This window comes from Rattus rattus, chromosome 4 (genome assembly GCF_011064425.1).
Source record: "Rattus rattus isolate New Zealand chromosome 4, Rrattus_CSIRO_v1, whole genome shotgun sequence".
NCBI lineage: Eukaryota > Metazoa > Chordata > Mammalia > Rodentia > Muridae > Rattus > Rattus rattus.
This window is the reverse complement of record NC_046157.1, coordinates 138,690,517-138,709,430: the sequence shown is the minus strand read 5'-3', so window position 1 is coordinate 138,709,430 and position 18,914 is coordinate 138,690,517. Positions and strand designations below refer to the sequence as shown.

Below are 18,914 nucleotides of genomic sequence, written 5' to 3'. Positions count from 1 at the left end.
GTACACAAGTGTGGGCAAATAGCCGTGCTCAGCTTAAAGGGCAAGCTAAGGAGGATAACCCTCATCCTGCAGGGACTGAAGAAACTTCAGGGACAGATGCCAGCTCTAGAAAGACACAAGGCTTAGGGAGGGCTTAAGCTCTGGGATTCAAGCTTTCTACACTTCCAAGTTGGGTAAGCTATTAATGTCCCCATTGACCTGCCAGTGTTTTAGGTGTCTCACATGCGTTATCTGAAGAGGGAAAAGAGTTCAAATGAGGCAGTGACTATCGGAACTAACAGTTGGATGCTGTGTGAGGGTGATGGTGAGAGAGTGCTGCTAATGCTATCGTTATTTGTATCATCTGGTCCAGTCTGGGGTTTGTAAGATCAGAGAGGTTAGAGTGATGACTGGAATGAAGGCCGAGCGAACAAGTAGGAAAGTTCTACCTGCGTGGTTTAAGACTCCCTTAAGATTTCTACATTTGCACTGGGAGGAGTTTGTCTAGTGTTTATAAGACCCCAGGAACCTTCCCAGCACTGTCATATGTAATATACTCTGATACACACACGCACGCATGCGCACGCGCATACACACACACACACACACACACACACACACACACACACACACACACACACACACACTGATTTTAAATAGAGAGAACTCTGAACTCCTTCCCCTAGTTTATCTTAACTGGTGTGCACATGCTTGAAATTTCACTTGCGCTCTCGTTGCTATGGAGAGTGGACTGTGGAAAACCAAGTGGTATCCCTTTCCACTTATGCATGCTTATGGAGGCCAGGGCTAAAACCTCCTCATCAGATTCTCCTGGTCTGTATATCTCCCTCATTAGAACTGCTAGCCCTTCTTCTGGCCTGAGGTGACAAGGTACTTAAGGGGTGTATGATCCAGAGGACATTAGGAGTTACCCCTGATGGCACAGTCTACCCTGGACCTGCTAGGAGATTGCCTGGGTCCTGGTTTCCTTTTCTAGGACTCTTTCCCCTTGAGAGTTTACTGAAGCTCTGAACATGGCTCACTTGGGCATGGCATTCAACATGCCTTTCTCTTTGAACCTAATCTTATCTTTAATTGTCCTCCTGTTGTAAAACCCTAGTTTCCATTTCTTTCTGGAGGCCAAGGCTAGGGTGGGTCACTTGATACGCTGACTTTTTCTTGGATTGACATTGAAGTAGGAGTAAAATCATTGAATTGGAAAAATACTTCCTCTGTGCAGTTGCCCCAGGAGTGGGAAGTGGAGACCTCAGAGTACAAGGAGAACTTAGTTTGAAATCTAACAATACTGTCTCTCTGCCTTTTAAAGCTGTTCGTTATTATAAACAAACAACAAAACCAATAAAACCACCATGCAAAACTGCTGCAGTTTACCTAGCCAACCATGTTAGCAAAGCTACAAAGGTACAGGCAGAGGATGAAGCCAGGGAGAGCCAGAGAGAGCTAGGGAGAGCCAGGGAGAGCCAGGGAGAGGAGGTCTGCTTTAACAGGGCTGCAAGGGAGAACCTCAGCCACCACCAGCTAGATCATAGCTGGAAGAGAATATCAAAAATGTTCCAGTGAATTCTTAGAAAACACAGTATTCATCCTCACTGATTGCCTACTAACTCCCAGTCTAGTATTGAAAGAGATAAGATTAAATGTGCAGAATTAAGTGATAATTATATAAACAAAACCGACCTTGAATTGCCTGGCATTAGATATGGTTGTTGGCTCTGCACCTATCGTATAAATTATTCGAATTGAGTGGGCAGTGTTACCTTCCAAGCCTGAAGAACTGAAGCAGGGAACATTCTGAGGAGGCTGCCAGGTCTCCTTGGATACGAGCATCAAGTCTGCTGTGGGTAAGACAGGTTCACTGATAGGAACTTGTTAAATGTTTTTAGGAGCAAATGTAAACATAGGCTATACAGAACCAAAACAGAGGCAAGTTTTCTATATTTTAATACAAATATACATACCCAAATTGCCTATATTACTGAACTAGACTCTGAACCGCAGCATTATGTTTTAAAATCTAGCTTTTCTTACAGCCCATCCTCCCCGAGCAGCTTTTGTTAACTATCGGCAATTTGTGTCTTTCTGGGCAATTCTATACTTCCTACCAAGGCCGGTTTTTAAAAGTGGAATCACAGTGTGCTGTCTTCTGAGGCTTCCTAAAAGGTTTGTCTCGTTCTCCCCAATTGGCTGCATGCTGTGTCAGATCAGCCAGGTAACTTAACCTGTGTGCACTTGTTGTCACTGCTGTAAGGATACTTGCTGGTATGAGCACTCTACACTTTCTAGAACACTATGATAACTTCAGTTTCATTTTTTCATTATGAGGTAGAACATCTTTTTATGTCGTCACTGTTACCTATTAAACTTATATTTAATTAAATTATTGGTCCTTTTCTTGTCAATTTAGAAAAACCTTTGTATAATGTGGAAATTGGCTTGTTTCATGTAAATAAATATTTTCCTGGGTTTTGTCATTTAATTTTATAAATGATATATTAGTTTTTTATTTCATATATTAAGATTCTTCACTTTTGTAGCTTTTCAAAGTAAGAAGTACGTATTCTACATGAATATTTCCTTGAGTACATTTTTAAATTTTTACAATACTTTTATGGCTTTCTTTTTGTATTTAAAGCTTCAGTTTATCGGGAATTACAATTTTATAAGTCTAGTAATTCAGCTTTGTTTTTGCCATTGATCACTACCCAGGTGCGACAGCATCATGTGTTGGTTAATTTACCTGTCCCCACTTTATTGTGCACTGAATTTATTGTGCACAGATATCTCTGTCCCTATCCTGGGTCTTGAGAGGCCTGGGTACAGACACCATCAACAAGCCAGACACTTCTGGAGAAACAGAATGTATGGGAATCCTCAATGTGGTGAGTGGTGTTTACAGCCGGTTGTCACCTTAGACTGAGACTTAAAAACCACCAACAGCCTCAGACAACGGCATGGACATAGAGAGAGCATCAGTCCAGTTTATGTTTGGGTCTTGTCTTTCTTCATCAGTGACCTAGAGATTTATTAGATCACAGCCTTCTAGCCAGGAACTCACTTTAATTTCTCATTTAATCCGGGCATTGCGGGTCCCATAAAAGCAGCTAAGTAATAATAATGTTAAGTGCTTACACTGTGCTTTCCATCCCCAAAGTGCTATCTAAACACTGACTAATTAAATGCCTTGATGAAAGGAGCTGCGGAGGGGACCCCGTATCTGGTTGCACACCTGTGAGGGGCCGGTCCTGAAAGGCCCTGCTTCTCTCTGAATGGCACTTAGTGAGCAGGAGAATAAAAAAGCTGCTGACATTATTTCACTTCTGTTGAAAATTTCCTAGGGTATCTTCTAATTAGCCCTGTTAAACTCACCTTTTATCTGTCTCCCCAGATATTCCCTTTCTACATTCCTGGGGCTATTCAACTGGTCCCTTTTGATGTTTCCCCCCATGGTTAATCACAAAATCATAGACTCTTCAAATGAAGGGGGGATCCTTGTTGATCATTTAGTTTTGAATGATTTAGCACAATTACTCTGTTTTGTACAAGAGGAAACTGAGGCATGGAAAAGAACATACCCTAAGAAAAGTCTTTCAGATCTATGGGGACATCCCTGGGAACAGAAACCAAGATTGCTAAGTCCCATTTTGAGTCCGAGCCTCTTTCTCCTTTCTCTCTGTGAAATGTCTGTGTTACATTTCTGTTTTCTTGACATTTCGGCTCAGTCTCTGCTCTCCCTCTCCCCGCCCTGTCACTTCTTTTCTTTCCACATCTGTCTCTCCTGACTCTTTCAGCTCTTCTTTATGTGATCAGGTAAAGTTGATGCTGTCTTTCTTCTCTCTCCCTTTCAGTGGAGAATCTTAAAAGCTTCTTATTGTCCCCGACTCTTAGTCCATTCTAGAAACTCCTAAGTCTCCAGTTTCCCTATATTAGTTGTGTTTTCCCTATACTAGTTGTGTGGGATTATCTTTATATTGAAAATCCTCAAAAAGATGTGACATTTTAAGAGAATTTTTGTGGGGTTGGGGATTTAGCTCAGTGGTAGAGCGCTTGCCTAACAAGCACAAGGCCCTGGGTTCGGTCCCCAGCTCCGAAAAAAAAGAAAAAAAAAAAGAGAGAGAGAGAGAGAGAATTTTTGTGTTGTTGTTCCCTTAGCCAAAGGTAGATCAAGTACGGATCAAAACTATTAGTGCAGCCTAGCAGGCGTGGTGGCATAGGTTTAATCCCAGTGGAGGCAGGTGGATTTCCTTGAGCTCAAAGCCAGCCTAGTTTATATAGTGAGTTCCAGGCCAGTGAACTAGATATAATAATAATAACAACAACAACAATGAATCAATGAATGAATGAATGAATGAATGCATACATGAAAGCCCGGGCCTCCTGGGTTACATTTCCTGCTTTTACATGGAAGGCAAATAGGTACATAGTGACCTCAGAGTGCCTGCCTAGTCAAAACCTGGCCTGGCCTCTGACCCCTTCCTAGTTTGAAGCACACTTAAGAGAGGAAGCCAGAACTGACACTGGAAAGCTGGTGGTTGCTTCCTTTCTTTGGGTCATAATTTTTCATTTATTAAATAAATAAGGTGAATTTAACTATTTGGGTCTCTTCTCACTATTTAATAAGGCAATAATGCTGGACCAAAGTGACTAGTAGGAAATTAAATCAGATTTACCTCAGACATATAAGTAACTCACTAGAGAGTAGATTCTGCTGGTCATCCTTGAGGATTTCCTGGAACTGTCCCAGTTTTAAATATTTATAGCTATTTTCCGTACATATAATATAGAGACTACTTAGCCTTCTAGGCTTCGGTATTGGAGCTCATAGCTTATTCTGCAAGAGCTTCGTTCATTCTCAGAGTGCATGGCTTGACCGCCCTGGACACAGTACATAAAACTGTGAAATAGGCCCTGTCCCGTTACTAGTATTTTTTCATCTGGGGTTTATCTTGACCATTCTAAACAATGGGAGAAAATGAGATTAAATCCTTTTGTCTTTTATTCTTTAAGACTCCAGCAGGAAGCAAACTGAGGGAGAGTAATTATGAACACTCACAAATCTACCCAATGACATTAAGCCGCATCAAATTATCACAATTTCCAAAGTCTTAATAGAAACCGTCACACTTAGGAGAGGATCAGATAAGAACTCTGGTGGTGTCATAATCCCCCTCAGTACAATGACTGATGAGCCAACTCGGTCCTGGCGTGCAGTCCTGGCGTGCAGTCCTGGCGTGCAGTCCTGGTGTGCAGTCCTGGTGTGCAGTCCTGGTGTGCAGTCCTGGTGTGCAGTCCTGGTGTGGAGTCCTGGCTTGCAGTCCTGGTGTGCAGTCCTGGCGTGCAGTCCTGGTGTGCAGTCCTGGCGTGCAGTCCTGGTGTGCAGTCCTGGTGTGCAGTCCTGGTGTGCAGTCCTGGTGTGCAGTCCTGGCGTGCAGTCCTGGTGTGCAGTCCTGGTGTGCAGTCCTGGTGTGCAGTCCTACTGGGAGGAAGCAGGGTGGGGCTGGTCGGAGAAAAGGAGTTTCGTGCATCAACACCACCAGCTCTGAGCCTGAAGGAGGGACTCAAGGGTGAATTACAGAAGAGGAGAGGTTTTTCCCAACTTCGTGAAGCAGGAATCCCCATACAGTTTGGTGGTGTGCTTCTCTGCTTTCGAGGGGGTGTGAGTAGCATTTAGAATGAGAGTACAGAATGCTTCTATTGTGAGTCAGATTGTCAAGCTTGGGTAGAGCTCTCCATGCTGTTTTGTGTTTTGTTTTGAAACAAGGTCTCACTCTGTAGCTCAGGCTGGCCTCCTGCTTTCTTGCCTCCTCCCTCAGCCTCCAGTGTTGGAACTGTAGACAGTCACACTGACTCAGCTGGTCTAGGTCACTAGGCATCTCTCTGTGTGCCTATAAATGCTGAGAAATGGCACACGTTTACAAAATACAATTGTTTGAGGTCATCTAGCCAAGAGAATACAAGTTGAATTACAGTAGAAGCTGGGTTGTAGCACATGACAGGATAGGATCTTGGTTTCATTGAGCCTGCTTGGTTTTGGTGGATCTGCTCAATATGAACTGGATCTTGTGAGTAGGCTTTTAGGGTAGGATCGTTTTTGTCCAGGGCAGCAGTCCTCTTTATCACAAAGTTCCCAACAGTTGTCAGAATCTCAGTGTTGTATAATAGCCAAGGAATGCTTGCTTTGATAGGGGAGTCATGTGATGAATCAGAAGGAAAGCATTAGTGGAAAGAGCCTTTTTCCTGTGTGATTTCTTCTTGTCCTTCTCTTTTCCTGGTCTGAGTTACGAGTGCCTCCTCCCCCATCCCTGTGGATCATGAACTTCATAATGGTGCCGTGAGGGTAAACAACATAAAAGAGTGGTAGTGTCCTTCCTCCCATCCCGCAGTCGCTATTGGCTGCAGACCTTGAACATGACACTGCAGTTTCCTGCAGCCACACATGAGCGGTAAGCAGCAGTTTCTGAAACTGTGGTCTGGAGAAGGCAGCACCAGGTTATTTTTTAACTTAATTGTAATTTTTGATTGGTCTGCAAGAAAGTAAATCAAATAAAGGCTGTTGTCTTAGTCTGCAGAAAGCCTTAAGCCTCAAATTCCAACGCTGACCATCTTGACCAGAATAGAAGAGGGGAGTGTGTGGATCGGACTGGAAGTTCAGCCAGTCAGCCTTCCCGGGCTGCTTTTGCACCAGAGAGTAAGCGTACTTGGTATTCTTCTCAGACGACTAAGTCATGTAAAGTGAGGTTTGACAGTCTCGAGTTATGAGAAGACTTGAAATGATTTAAGTGAATTTTTAAAAGGGAAGTCTAGTTGTCAGCTTGATATTACATTTTGTTCTTGTCCAACAGCACAATAAAATGATATAATTTTAAATCCCAGATGGAGTTACCTATTCTTTAAACACTCAGTCAGTGTGCACTCCCCAAGTAAACAGGTCGATTGGTACCTTATTTAGTACAAGAAATTAAGTCTAATGGAAAACAGAAATAAACTTTGACTGCAGTTTGGACATCTGCCTTTTCTCAAGGAAAACTTGGGTACGTGGGGAAAGTGGATGAGGTTGAGGACAGAGGGCACGGAGGCGGGTGGAAGAGCTGCATATGTTTCCTGCTAATTGCTTTGTTGTGAGATTATTCACGTACACATGCAGTGCGCAGGAAATAAATGGAACGATAGCGAGGCCTCATCCCACAGGTCCATCGTCCTTGTTACAGAGCGGGTTGATCGTCTCCTTACACACGCACCTGACACTGCAGATGTAGCACCTTTCCGACTGCGATGGGTTGATACGCAGACTTATGTGTGACTTCCTTACTTGCAGATCAGAAAGGAGTAACAGGCAGTTGCCAAGTATTGCCAAGATGTGATTTTAATCGAGTTTGAGATATGCCAAGTGTCTCTCCAGCCTTTAGCATTGGCCAGAGTGAGATGTTCACTTGTGGACCGGAACAATATGAGCGGCAGAGGATGTGTCCACTTTACTGTTCTTCCTCCTGATTGCATCCAAACAGAAGAGCAATGTGTTGCCTTTTGAAAAGTGACATGTGAATTCCACACCTTTCTTTCGTACCCCTACTATAGACCTAAAGTATGTGTAAGAAAATTCATCTAAATTACTGAAGATTTTTATTTAAATTAAGAGAAGGTAGCAGTCACTGACCAAGAACCTACCATCAGACACAGTACTTCCGGTGCCCAGTGCACTAAGCCTGACCCTTTCTTCAGCCCTATATGTAAACATTAGCTAGTTTTAGTTAAGGAAACCAGAGCTCAGGGAGCTTAGTAACTTGCCAGAGTCTCCCAGCTGGAAGGTAGATAGCTACCATTTGCTCTCAGAACAACCTCACAGAGTGCCCCTGCCTCCCAAGCCCAGAGACAATGAAGTGTGAGAGTTGACAAAAGCTGTGTGATCGCAGCTTCTTTGGAGATCCTTTAATGAAGCAAACTACTGTGCACTGGAAAATACATCTAAGCTGTGGGGAAGCAAACCTGTGCCATACATTTTCTCTTTTTTTTTTTTTTTTTTTTTTTGAGTTGGGGACCGAACCCAGGGACATTTTCTCTTTTTAACTATCTTTGACCAGTTTTATTAAGAAAATACTTTTGTGCTCACACCACAATATAATACTAGGGAAGCTAAAGCAGGAAGATTGTGAGTTTAAGACTAGGCTAGTCTTGGAGAGATGGCTCAGTGGTTAGGAGCACTGACTGCTCTTCCAGAGGTCCCGAGTTCAAATCCCAGCAACCACATGTGGGCTCACAACCATCTGTAATGAGGTCTGATGCCCTCTTCTGGTGTGTCTGAAGAGAGCAACACTGTACTCACATACTTAAAATAAGTAAGTAAGTAAATAAATAAATAAATCTTGTGTTTAAAAAAAAAAAAAAAGACATGGCAAGATCAAAACAACGAAAACAGAATACTTTTTCCTTGTCGGGTGTGGCATGATCCCAGTTACACTCATCAGCTGTAGCCTGGGTAGAACATTTGTAAGACTTTCTGTTGAACTTTATAGAGGGGACACCACTCAAGTGACAGCAGAATTCAGTTCCCCCATCTGACTTTCCTAAGGCTGTGTACTTTTTGGACGGAACACTCTCGCCTTTAACTGTGCCTTGCCCATTCTGTCTCTGGGCGAGGTGGTCCTGATAGCTTTGTTCTGCTTCATTCTCAGCTGGACACTGAGGGAGTAGACTGTGCTCATAGAAGTGTCCTCCATCCTCCTAGTGCTTTCAGAATAGGGCCCTAACTTAAGCCGTACCAAGATGACTAGGATGTAGAGTTCAAAGGTGTAAGGCCTTTAGGGGGTAGAGGGAAGGCTGTGGGAGAGAGGGCACTTGTGTATGTTTGAGTCATTATCCACATAAAGGTATGACTTATATTTTAAAAGAAACCTTACAGAACAGCACACAGGGAGCCCACTTTTCATAGTGATGCAACCTCTAAACTAGAGCTGTGACAGCCAATCCTCTTCCCAGGGCTGCTAGTTATTGCATTCAAAGGCAGAATACATAAAGTTTCTCCTTTCCATAGCGCTAATGGAATGTTTATAGATTCTAAAATTAACCTGAGAACAGTACCTCACTTTTCTGGTAAAAAAAAAAATCTTTAAGCAGCTTCAGCCATTAGGAAACCTGGCCCCAAACCTGAGATGACAAAAGAACAGCCAATCAAGTACAAAGTAAGTCGGAGTCCAGAGTGACTGAACCACCTGCCATTCTGCCAGTGCTGGCTTGGGGTTCCTTCTTCACCCACACAGCACGGTGACTGAAAGTGTTTGTGATATCCAGACAACCCCGCACTCAGCTGCAGGCAGCAGGAAAGCACAAGGTAGCACCCTCACTCAGGTGCCTGACAGGGAAAGGATATTTTAAATCAGGCCCACTGCTGCCACAGAGCAGCTTGTTCTCCTTTCGGTGTCCCATGTGGAGGTCTCAGGTTACAGGTAAGAGTGGTCAGATGTCCTCACATTTGTATGGTAAGCATGTAAGTGTTCAACACACCATAAGCAAGGTCATGTAAACAGTAGTAAAGAAATCAACAGCCGTGAGTTTTAGGTTGCTTTAGCTAGTGTGGAAGTAGAGAGTCTGTGACTGTTATACAGAATGAGAGAAGGCCCACAACTGAAGATGCCCAGACTGAACCGAGAGCCACAGAGCCTACATGAAATCCGAATGAGTGGTGAGAAACAAAGCCACACCCTCCCAGAGGAAATTACCTGGAAGGACAGGAACAAGAGCAAGTACATCCCGTGTCAGCAAGAGGGCTCACAACTGCTCAGACTGAACATGGCAGTTGGGTTGGTATGTGGGTTCCTGTTTGGAGACCTTGCCAAGCAAGGGAGACATAAGGTCTGGTTATACACAGTTCTCTTGTATCCAGCATCAGGGACATAGTCATTTAGTAAGATTCTATTAAGTCGGGGAAGGTTTCTGTTAGGGATGAAATGAGGATTCACTGAAGACTTGAGAGGTGATAAGTAATGAGAGTAGTTTCAAAACTGTCTATGCGTGTGCTTAGCAGATCAAAGGGAAAGACGGCTTCCGGGATTAAAGCGCAGGTATCTTGGTAATGTAAAGAGAGTGCTAAGAACCAGGAGCTCAGCGTGAACCTCAGAACACTATGCTGAATGAGAGAAGACACACAGACACATTCATCCATGTAGACACACGGACACACATTCACACTCACAGACATGTGCACACACATACATGTATATGGTTCTATCTCTATGAAATAGCCTTACAGGGATAGAAAGTAGATTACTGGGTCCTAGAACTTGGGAAAATAAGGCAAAATGGCAGTAGAAACTTAACTACTATACATGGGAGCTAGAAGGGGAGCTGGGGAAATTCTAAAACTGTTTGTAGTAAGGCATGTAACTTTAAATAAACCAAGGTTTACATTTAAATGACTGAATTGTGTGGTCAAAGCTGTTATTTAAAAAGTGGGAGAAAGAATCAGTAAGATAAGATGAGTGACAGATAGAGCATCAGTGTTTGGAAGTAAATCACTCACAGCAGCTGCATAATTTCCAGCTTGGCTGTCAATGAAACAGCAAGAATTGCCACTAACACTATTATTACTTTAAATTTATGCTTTCAGAGAACCCCAAAGACAATCATCAGTGAAAACTCAGTAGTATGATTGTGTCACTGGATGCAAATATCCTAATCCAGCAACAACTAAAATAATATTAAAAATTTTAACCTTGATATAGCCTAAAGTTAAAAAGAAGTAGCTTCAAAGGGGATAAACGGATTCTTATTAGTAATAAAAAGTGAAACATTAGTAAAATGGAGGTTTGGGGGGGGTGCTGTGATAGGGAGACTAGGTATTGCAAATTAATTTCTAAAAGATCATTAGTTTCCCCAAGCAGGGATAAATATATACCACTGTCCATCTGAAGTTGGTGAAATTTTTTAGGAGCCTTCAGAATGCCCATACTTTTGTCCTGGTAAATTCCAGATAGAGAAAACCTTAGGTCATGATGCTCAGGCTCTTTTAGATCCTGGATGAAAACATATGTCTCTCTCCGGGACTTCTCATCACCTGTAGTCACCTGCCTTTCAGACCATCCTGAGTCCTCAGGCCTCTCTTTGAATGAGTCATTAATCATGATTGCTTAAGGAAGAGAAAGGAAACCAAACTCAACAGCACTCTGAAGCTTGGGGACAGAACTTGGTGGCTGGATATTCCTTAGACAGTGTGTATCAGTTATTGGTGTTAGGTATGTGCCTTCCTGGGGTTATTGGAGTTAATGGTCCTCGAGAGAACAGAACTGAAAGAGGGCTAGTGTACCCGCAGCTTCCTCTAGGTTATGGAGAGAAGTGAGGTGACCACATGCTCAGAAATCAGCCACTGTAATCTCTACCTCCCTGTTAGGAAAAGATCCACCCTGAAAGGCAGCAAACCTGATTTAAAATCACTTTTTGTATTTCATTGCAAAATAACATGCACTCACTACTGTATAAATAACATGCATTCGCCACTGTGTAAAAGCAAAGGCACACAGTATCCAAGCAGCAACCCAGCATCTCTGACTGTTCCTCTCCCCTGAATTAACCATTGCTGAAGTTGTTAGCATCGTGGTATTGTTCCTAAGGCTTAAAATCCTTCTCCATTTCCATCTCTAGTATAGCCTCGTTTGTTTGTAAATAAAGGACAGATCATATTCCTTGAAGTCTTTCTGTGCCTCCCTTAGGTGTTAGTTGGAGGTAAAATTGTCATTTTAACTAGATACTTATTTGGGGGAAAACAAACATGTATCCACGTAGCTATTGTTTCATCTTCTTTCCTGATATCAAAATCAGCTTGTATTAATAGTACAGAAATAAAGGCAGATTCGTTCTTATTGCTGTGTGAGATGCTGAGGTCTTTGAAGCCCATGAGCAGTACTTAAGTGCAGTAGTAATAGTAGTTGATAGTAGTAAGTGGCTGCAGTGAGTTCCAAACTCGTCAACATTTGCAGGCCAGCACATACAGCGATGGTGGGGAGGGGCTACAGGCAGATCCATGGCTCATGCTGGGATCAGCAGTCTTGTGGATGGCCCTTGCCTTGGGGGGATCATGCAGCAAGGCTTCTCACCATGCTGGAATTCAGGCTGGTTTGGCTAGGTCATTTGTTTTTTCAGACGTAGACAAACATTTTTGTTTTGTGTTGTTCTTAATGTAAAAAAACCCCATTTTAAAAAATTGATCATTAAGAAAATTAGGAAATGTAAAATTACAAACCGAAAATGGCCCTCAAAATCCCAGGTTACACCCTTTTTAAGCTATTACATTTACCAGCAGCATGAGAAACCCATTTTTCCATATTTGTTATATGTTCCTGGGGGAGAGACTGGAGATGAAATCACATGAATTAATCAGAAAGCCGTGCTGCTGACTTAATCACATAGGCACTATGCCTATATTTCCCTGCATGTCCTACAAACTTGCCTCCCTCCTCTTCTGCCACCCATACCTGAACTTGTCTCAAGTGGGGCTCACCATGCCCCACACCACTGCAAAGCCAGAGGAACACAAAGGAAGCTTGGCATCTTCATTCTCAAGCCCCAGTGGATGAACCCGTTCTTTTGGAGCAAAGTCCTGGACCTTGTCTCCCTTGAGCTGCTGGGAAATTATAATTAGAGGTTTTCCTGTTGGGAAAGGAGAGGAGGCCTTGCCCTCCCTTCCCACGTCTACAAGGCCTTGTGTTCTCAACACGGGGCTTCCTGGTCTTTTTCTGTTTCCACAGGTGATAGAGGGAAAGCTGGCTCCGTTCTTGGGCAAGGTCATTAAATTCGCCACCGCGCACGTCTACAGCTGCAGTCTCTGTAGCCAGAAAGGCTTCATCTGTGAAATCTGTAACAATGGCGAGATCCTCTACCCCTTCGAGGACATTTCAACAAGCAGGTACACAATACTTGGTTCTACAGAAATGTATGTGAGAGTCATGTCTGCTTTTGCGTGGCCAGATCAGAATAGCTCTGAGCTAAGCATCGTCTCTCACAGTCACTGGAGTCAGATCTCCCCTCTTTCTGTACAGGGGCTTCTCCCATTGCTTCCCGTTTAGTTCCAGGCTCTCTCTCTAGCTCTATGAAGAAGGAAGCAGCAGAGCTGCAGATGCTCCCTCTAATTTATTAGGTAATGACGTGCGTGCTCAGATGCCGTTCTCGAATGGAGATGGGGGTGGGGGTGCCCACCCAGCTTTCCGGAGCAACAGGGAAAAGAAATGGGAAGGCCAGGCCTAGACTGACCGCTAGACCTGCAGCTCACTTCCTGGTGGGGAACACATTCTCCGAGGATAACAGCAGAGATGAAAATTTTAAGGCCTTAAGAGAGAAAAGTGGGAGTTCATGTGGGATTAGTGTTCTAACCAAAGTAATGTTTGGGCATCAACAGATCCCCCTTAATGGATGATTTTCCCTCTAACTTGGATCAGAATTTCTACTATGGCTTCTCTAAAATCACAAAACAATACACATCACTTTTCCTTTCCTCCCTGAAACATAATAGAAACACTGTGTGTGTGTGTGTGTGTGTGTGTGTGTGTGTGTGTGTGTGTGTGTGTGTGTGTGTGTGTGACACACACAATGGCTTCCTTGGCCATGGATGTCATGGCTCATTTCTCCCCTGCAGAGCTCACTAAGACTGTGATTCAGAACAGAAGGTGAGGCACACGGCCAGCAGAGGCTAAGCATGTAGAACGGCGCGGACATGGTGAGCGCTGACTCAGCACTCTTGGCCACCTTTAAACTCAGAGACTGTTTGTAAACAGTGAAGAACTTGGGTTAGCCTGTACATAGAAGGACATGCAAATACACATGAGTCCTGATTCCAGTTTCCTGAGTGTGGATCCTTTGTTTCTAGTATATAGATTAGATCCTAGTGGGATATACTCTCACCTAAGAACTTCTGCACAAAGTTCACAGCATGAACATTTATAAAATCATAAAAAAGAAACAACTTCAATGCCTGTCAACTGATGAAGAAACAAAATTTGGTGTATGCCCCCAGTGAACTACTGTTTAGCCTTGAGAAGGAATATAGAATTGTTACATGTTAACAGATGCTGGATGCAAAAAAAGCTACATATATGATTCCCTTTATGTGGAATGCCCCAAATAAGCGGATCCTGGGGCTTGAGGGCTTGAGGGAAGGGGAAAGGCAGACTTCTAATGAACACAGGGGTTTTTGATGATGCAAATGTTACAGGGTCTGGACTACCGTGATGGTCACAATCTTGTGGCTGCTAAAACTCATGAACTGGAGGCCTTGAGGGCCAAGCTTTATGGCACGTATTGTGATAAAAATGAATAATAAAAGCTAAGGTGCTTCTACTGAATAAGCCATTATGTCGTGTCACAGAACAAATCTCAATAAACTTAAGACCAGAACTGCAATATATGCATTGTCTAGCACATAAGATTAAAAGTCTACACTAGGAATGTGCCTGGCAGCCCATCAAATGTTTGGAAACTGAGCAGGATACTTCTGAATTACATAAGTTGAAGGAGCAATCACAAGAGAAACTTTGAAGAAATTTTAGCTGAATGAAAGTGAAATCCCAGCAATGTGGAGTCGAGCTAAAGCAGTGCTGGCCAGTGGGCTTGTCTAGCTGGGGCCTTGGACCACGAAAGCTACATGAGGCCAAGGGCGGCTATGACTGCAGCCCAGGGCAACTGTAAATTGACTTAGAACATTGTAAGATGTCCTTTCTAATTTAAATGTGCAGTTCTTGAGCATGAACTTAGCAGATGACACTGTCATATCTCAGTGTCAAAATTAGATACACGTAGCTTCATGGAACTTGGAGCTCTAAACAGCGATGTTTGAAAAAAGGGAAAGAATCTAAGTCAGTAATCTAAACATATACTTCTAGGAACTAAGAAGAACAACCAACCCCAAACCAGCAGGAAGGAGAATATAAATTGGAATTCATAGAAATTCAAATAGATTTATAAGAAAGAAAATGACTGCTTTTAAGGCCTCCTGAACCAAGGCCACATGGCTTCATATGTGAATCTTCTTGAATATTTTTAAAAAATGTTGGTGCTTCACACAAAAACAAAGGAGCTGATTCTTCAAAAAAAGAAAGAAATTGACTTGAAGCTGTGCGTGCGCATGCACACACACACACACACACACACACACACGCACGCACGCATATCTTTAACACATATTGATAGAACTTCATGGAGAAATAAATGTAACAGTTCTAGCACACAGAGGCTCTGAGCAATTATGTCCTTAAACTAAACATCACTGCCTGTCTCAGGCTAACACTTGCCAGACAACATAAGAATGCATGTTGTGCTCAAGCACATGTGGAGTGTTCACAAGAGGTGGCATTCTAAGGCATAAATAAGACAAACCTGAACAAAGCCTGCCCACTAGGAAGATCATGTATTAAACAAGAAATCAGTAATGGGGTAAGGGGATGGCTTAGTGAGTAAGAGTGCTTGCCATGCAAGCTACTAGACATAGCTTTGAATCCCTGGTACCTACGTAAAGCTGAGGCAGGCCATGCTTACCTTGAACCCTGGTGTCTTGGCTCTGAGTGGCTAGACAAGTCCTGAGAATTCACTGGCTAGACAGCCTAGCTGAAATAGTGGGCTTCAGGTTCCGTGAGACATCTGACTCACAACAATAGTGGAGAAAGAAAGAGGAAGACATCCATTGTCCTCACTGGCTTCTGCATGCATACTTGTAGGCACATACACCCACATACACATGTACACACTTACCACACACATAATTGAAATTCACAACAGAAAGGCCAAAAAAAACCCCAAGAGCATTTGGATATTAAACAAAAAAACTTATAAATAATGTAAGTTGAATGTGTTCATTCATATAAAAGCATACACGGGAATGTTTATACAAACTTTATTCCTAAGTATCCAAAACTGTAAGCAAATATGAACCAGCCCATCAGTAGGTGAATGGATAAACAAAATGTAATATATCCATACAGTGGAATGGGATAAATGTACAGGCTACAAAGTTCTGTGGCATTGTAGAAAACGCGAAATTGTAGAGGTGGTAAAGGTCACCAGTGGTCAGGGTTCTGAACTGGGGACATAACTAGGCAAAGCAGGTTGTAAGGGCACTATTGTGTGTGATGCTGTAGTTATGTGAACATGACATCATACACATCTGTCAAACCCATAGAAGTAGACAGTACAGAATTAACATAGCCCGTGGACTGTGGATAAAATAACATGTCAGTGTTGGAACAGGGCTGCACTGCCTCAGTGGTGTCATATAGTAAGGCATGGATGCCGGTACCAGTGGTTCACACTAAGGGAGCTCTGTTAACTGTCACTTAGAGCCTCCAGAGGAGTCCATGCGACTGGCTGACTCAAACATCAAAGTGGAATAGGTTTAAGCAGGCTTTACTAGAACAGAAAAAGTGCAAAGGTAGTGCAGAGCTCCACACACTGCACGCCCCACCACCCAGCCCCAGCTTCCTCCACCTCACACGAGGTATTGCATCAGTTGTAATTAGTACACCAGTGATTCATCATTAGCTAAGGTCCCTGGGTTTGGAGCTTTGGTTTTTTCACATAATTCCTTAGTTTTTGCCTCATCCCTTTTCTATCCTAGAAGAGTACTTTGCATTGAATTTTATCTTTCAGAACTTTATCGTCACAGTCTCAGCTAGGACAGTCTCAAAAACTTCACTAATTTTGGTGATCTTGACAGTTTAGTTTTGAAGGACACTGTTGGGAATGTCTGAGATTTTTGTCTTTTCAAGCTTAGACTAAGGGCAAGCATGATTGAGCTTATCTGTAATCCCAGAAACTCAGGAGCCAAGGCAGGAAGACTGTCACAAATTGAAGACATCCTGAGCTATATAACAAGTTCCAACCAGCCTGGACAACGTATAGCAAAAAACAATCTCTAAAAACAGCAACAGTAAAATTAGACTAGGCTTTATGCTTTTGGGATGGGGTAGGAAAGAATGTGTAGGTAAAGGACCATTTTTATCACATGTGACAAACACAGCACTTTCCTGGCTTACCACTGCAGGGTTTGTGGCACACTTCTCTGCTATAAAGTTACTCGTCTTCCCCCCTCATGTAGTCATCTTTGAAAGGGATCACATGAGTCTCTCAGTAGGTTCCACCTGCCTGTGAACAGAGCATGCCAGAATTGTTTGCAGTCCTGCTGGGGAGGTCTGTCCTTTTCTCTCATTCACTTTTTAAAAACTTGTTTGCTATTCTTGTCAGTGTAGAGCATGTGTAGTTATTTTGTGCCTTGGGTTGTACAGTATTGATTTATTGTTCAAGCCTTTTCAGCTTTGCACTCAAGTTCTGCATTGGCTCCAGGGTCCCTTTGAGATAGCTCAGCCATTGTGTGTCTTGTTTGCTGGTTTGCTGTTCATCATTTCCCTTCCTGGCTGGACCAAATGATTCAGGCTCATGCTTTACATCTCTCAGCCTCATCCATGAGGTGGCCACATGTCCAACGAAGCCTTCTCCTTTACTGAGAATGACCACAGAGGTCACAATCTGAGCATGAGGCATTACACATTTTTAAATGCCACAAGTCCTTAGACTTGTCCTCTTGACATGAATTCCACACAGAATCTTCTGGAAATTTTGGTTTAAGTCTAAAACCTTCAAAGATATTATATGAAAAAGTATATTCAAAGATATTATGACTCTCAAGGCTCTGAATTCTCACCAAAATGGCCTCACCCCATGTGAGAGGCTTCTGTGCAGTGGTGCTAAATCCGTGGCTATTTAGAATCCTCATTCCCTTGCTGGTCCCAGGCAGCTCTCCCAGCTTGCAAAATGTGTGATTCAGAAGGAACCTTGACCATCTTTCCTGGAATCCAGGGTGATAATATTTCTTGTGGACCATTGTGCTTCCTCCTAGTGTTCCATTTCCAGGTAAACCCTAAGAGCAATTTATACAGGTCTTTACGAAAAGACAAAAGGAAAATCAAAACTTAGCAAAGAAAACGTTGAGTGAGAAATACATGCCCGTGTGTGGGATGTGATAAATAAGTGTGATAAGTAATTTGAACAATGAGGTCCGTGTGCCACTGAAATTTTGTGAATGAATGAATATGACACATGAGATTCACCTCAGAATAATCTACTGTGGGGTAAAGGGATAGATACAAATGAAGGAGTGCCTCGAGTCAGCAAGGGTGAAGCTCAGCGATAGGTACACAGAGGTGTTGTGCTGTGCTCTGTATTTCTGGGTAGATTTGAAATTTTCCATACTATCTATATTTAAAAATCTTAGAAATAAGATACCTAAGTGAATTTGTTATCCTTATAGAACCTAATTTTACTTTCTCAGTATTATTATAGTTTAATTTTACAAAAAAAAAATTTCACAGGTAGGCAGCTGGCTCAGTGAGTAAAATCCCTGACATGCAAAGATGGCATCCTGAGTTTGAAGCCCAGGAACCCATGTAAGAGCTGAATATGGTGCACAGAGGTCTAGAGCCTCGGTGCTACAAGATGGAGTGTGGAAAAAGATGAGTCCCCAGAACCCAGCCACAGCAAACAACCAGTACAAGACCCATGTCAAGCAGGTGAAATGTGAGGACCTATACCTGACTACCACACATGAACCATCACACACACACACACACACACACACACACACATAAAACCATCACACACACACACACACACACACACACACACACACACACACACACACACAAAACACTCTCACAATATTAGAACTACTCTCTCAAGAAATGATTTCTTGAATGTGTTCCCAGTATAGAGCCATCCAGCTGCTAGAGATCCAGTGGATACACATGATCCTTGCTGTAGTATACAGTTTTAGGAACAGAAGAGCCACGAGTAAGTTCTGCTAAAAGCATGTCGGAGCTAAGTAGACTTAGACCTCATCTGCATGGTGATGTGCATGATAGGAAGAGAAGAACCCTTCCGTGGTTTCTGGG

At 42.9% G+C, this 18,914-nt stretch overlaps 1 protein-coding gene across 4 annotated transcripts in view; it reads left to right on the top strand.

Moving 5' to 3' along the window:
* The window catches only part of Plekhm3 (pleckstrin homology domain containing M3), a 158,570-nt gene that overhangs the window by 124,157 nt on the left and 15,499 nt on the right, over nt 1-18,914 (top strand). For 3 of the 4 annotated variants that reach the window (XM_032901233.1, XM_032901234.1, XM_032901236.1), the window contains exon 7: nt 12,732-12,889. In XM_032901233.1, coding sequence (XP_032757124.1) covers nt 12,732-12,889 — 158 coding nt within the window. Of the gene's footprint in view, nt 1-12,731; nt 12,890-18,914 lie in introns of those variants that run through there. The other variant, XM_032901237.1, reaches the window with a different exon arrangement.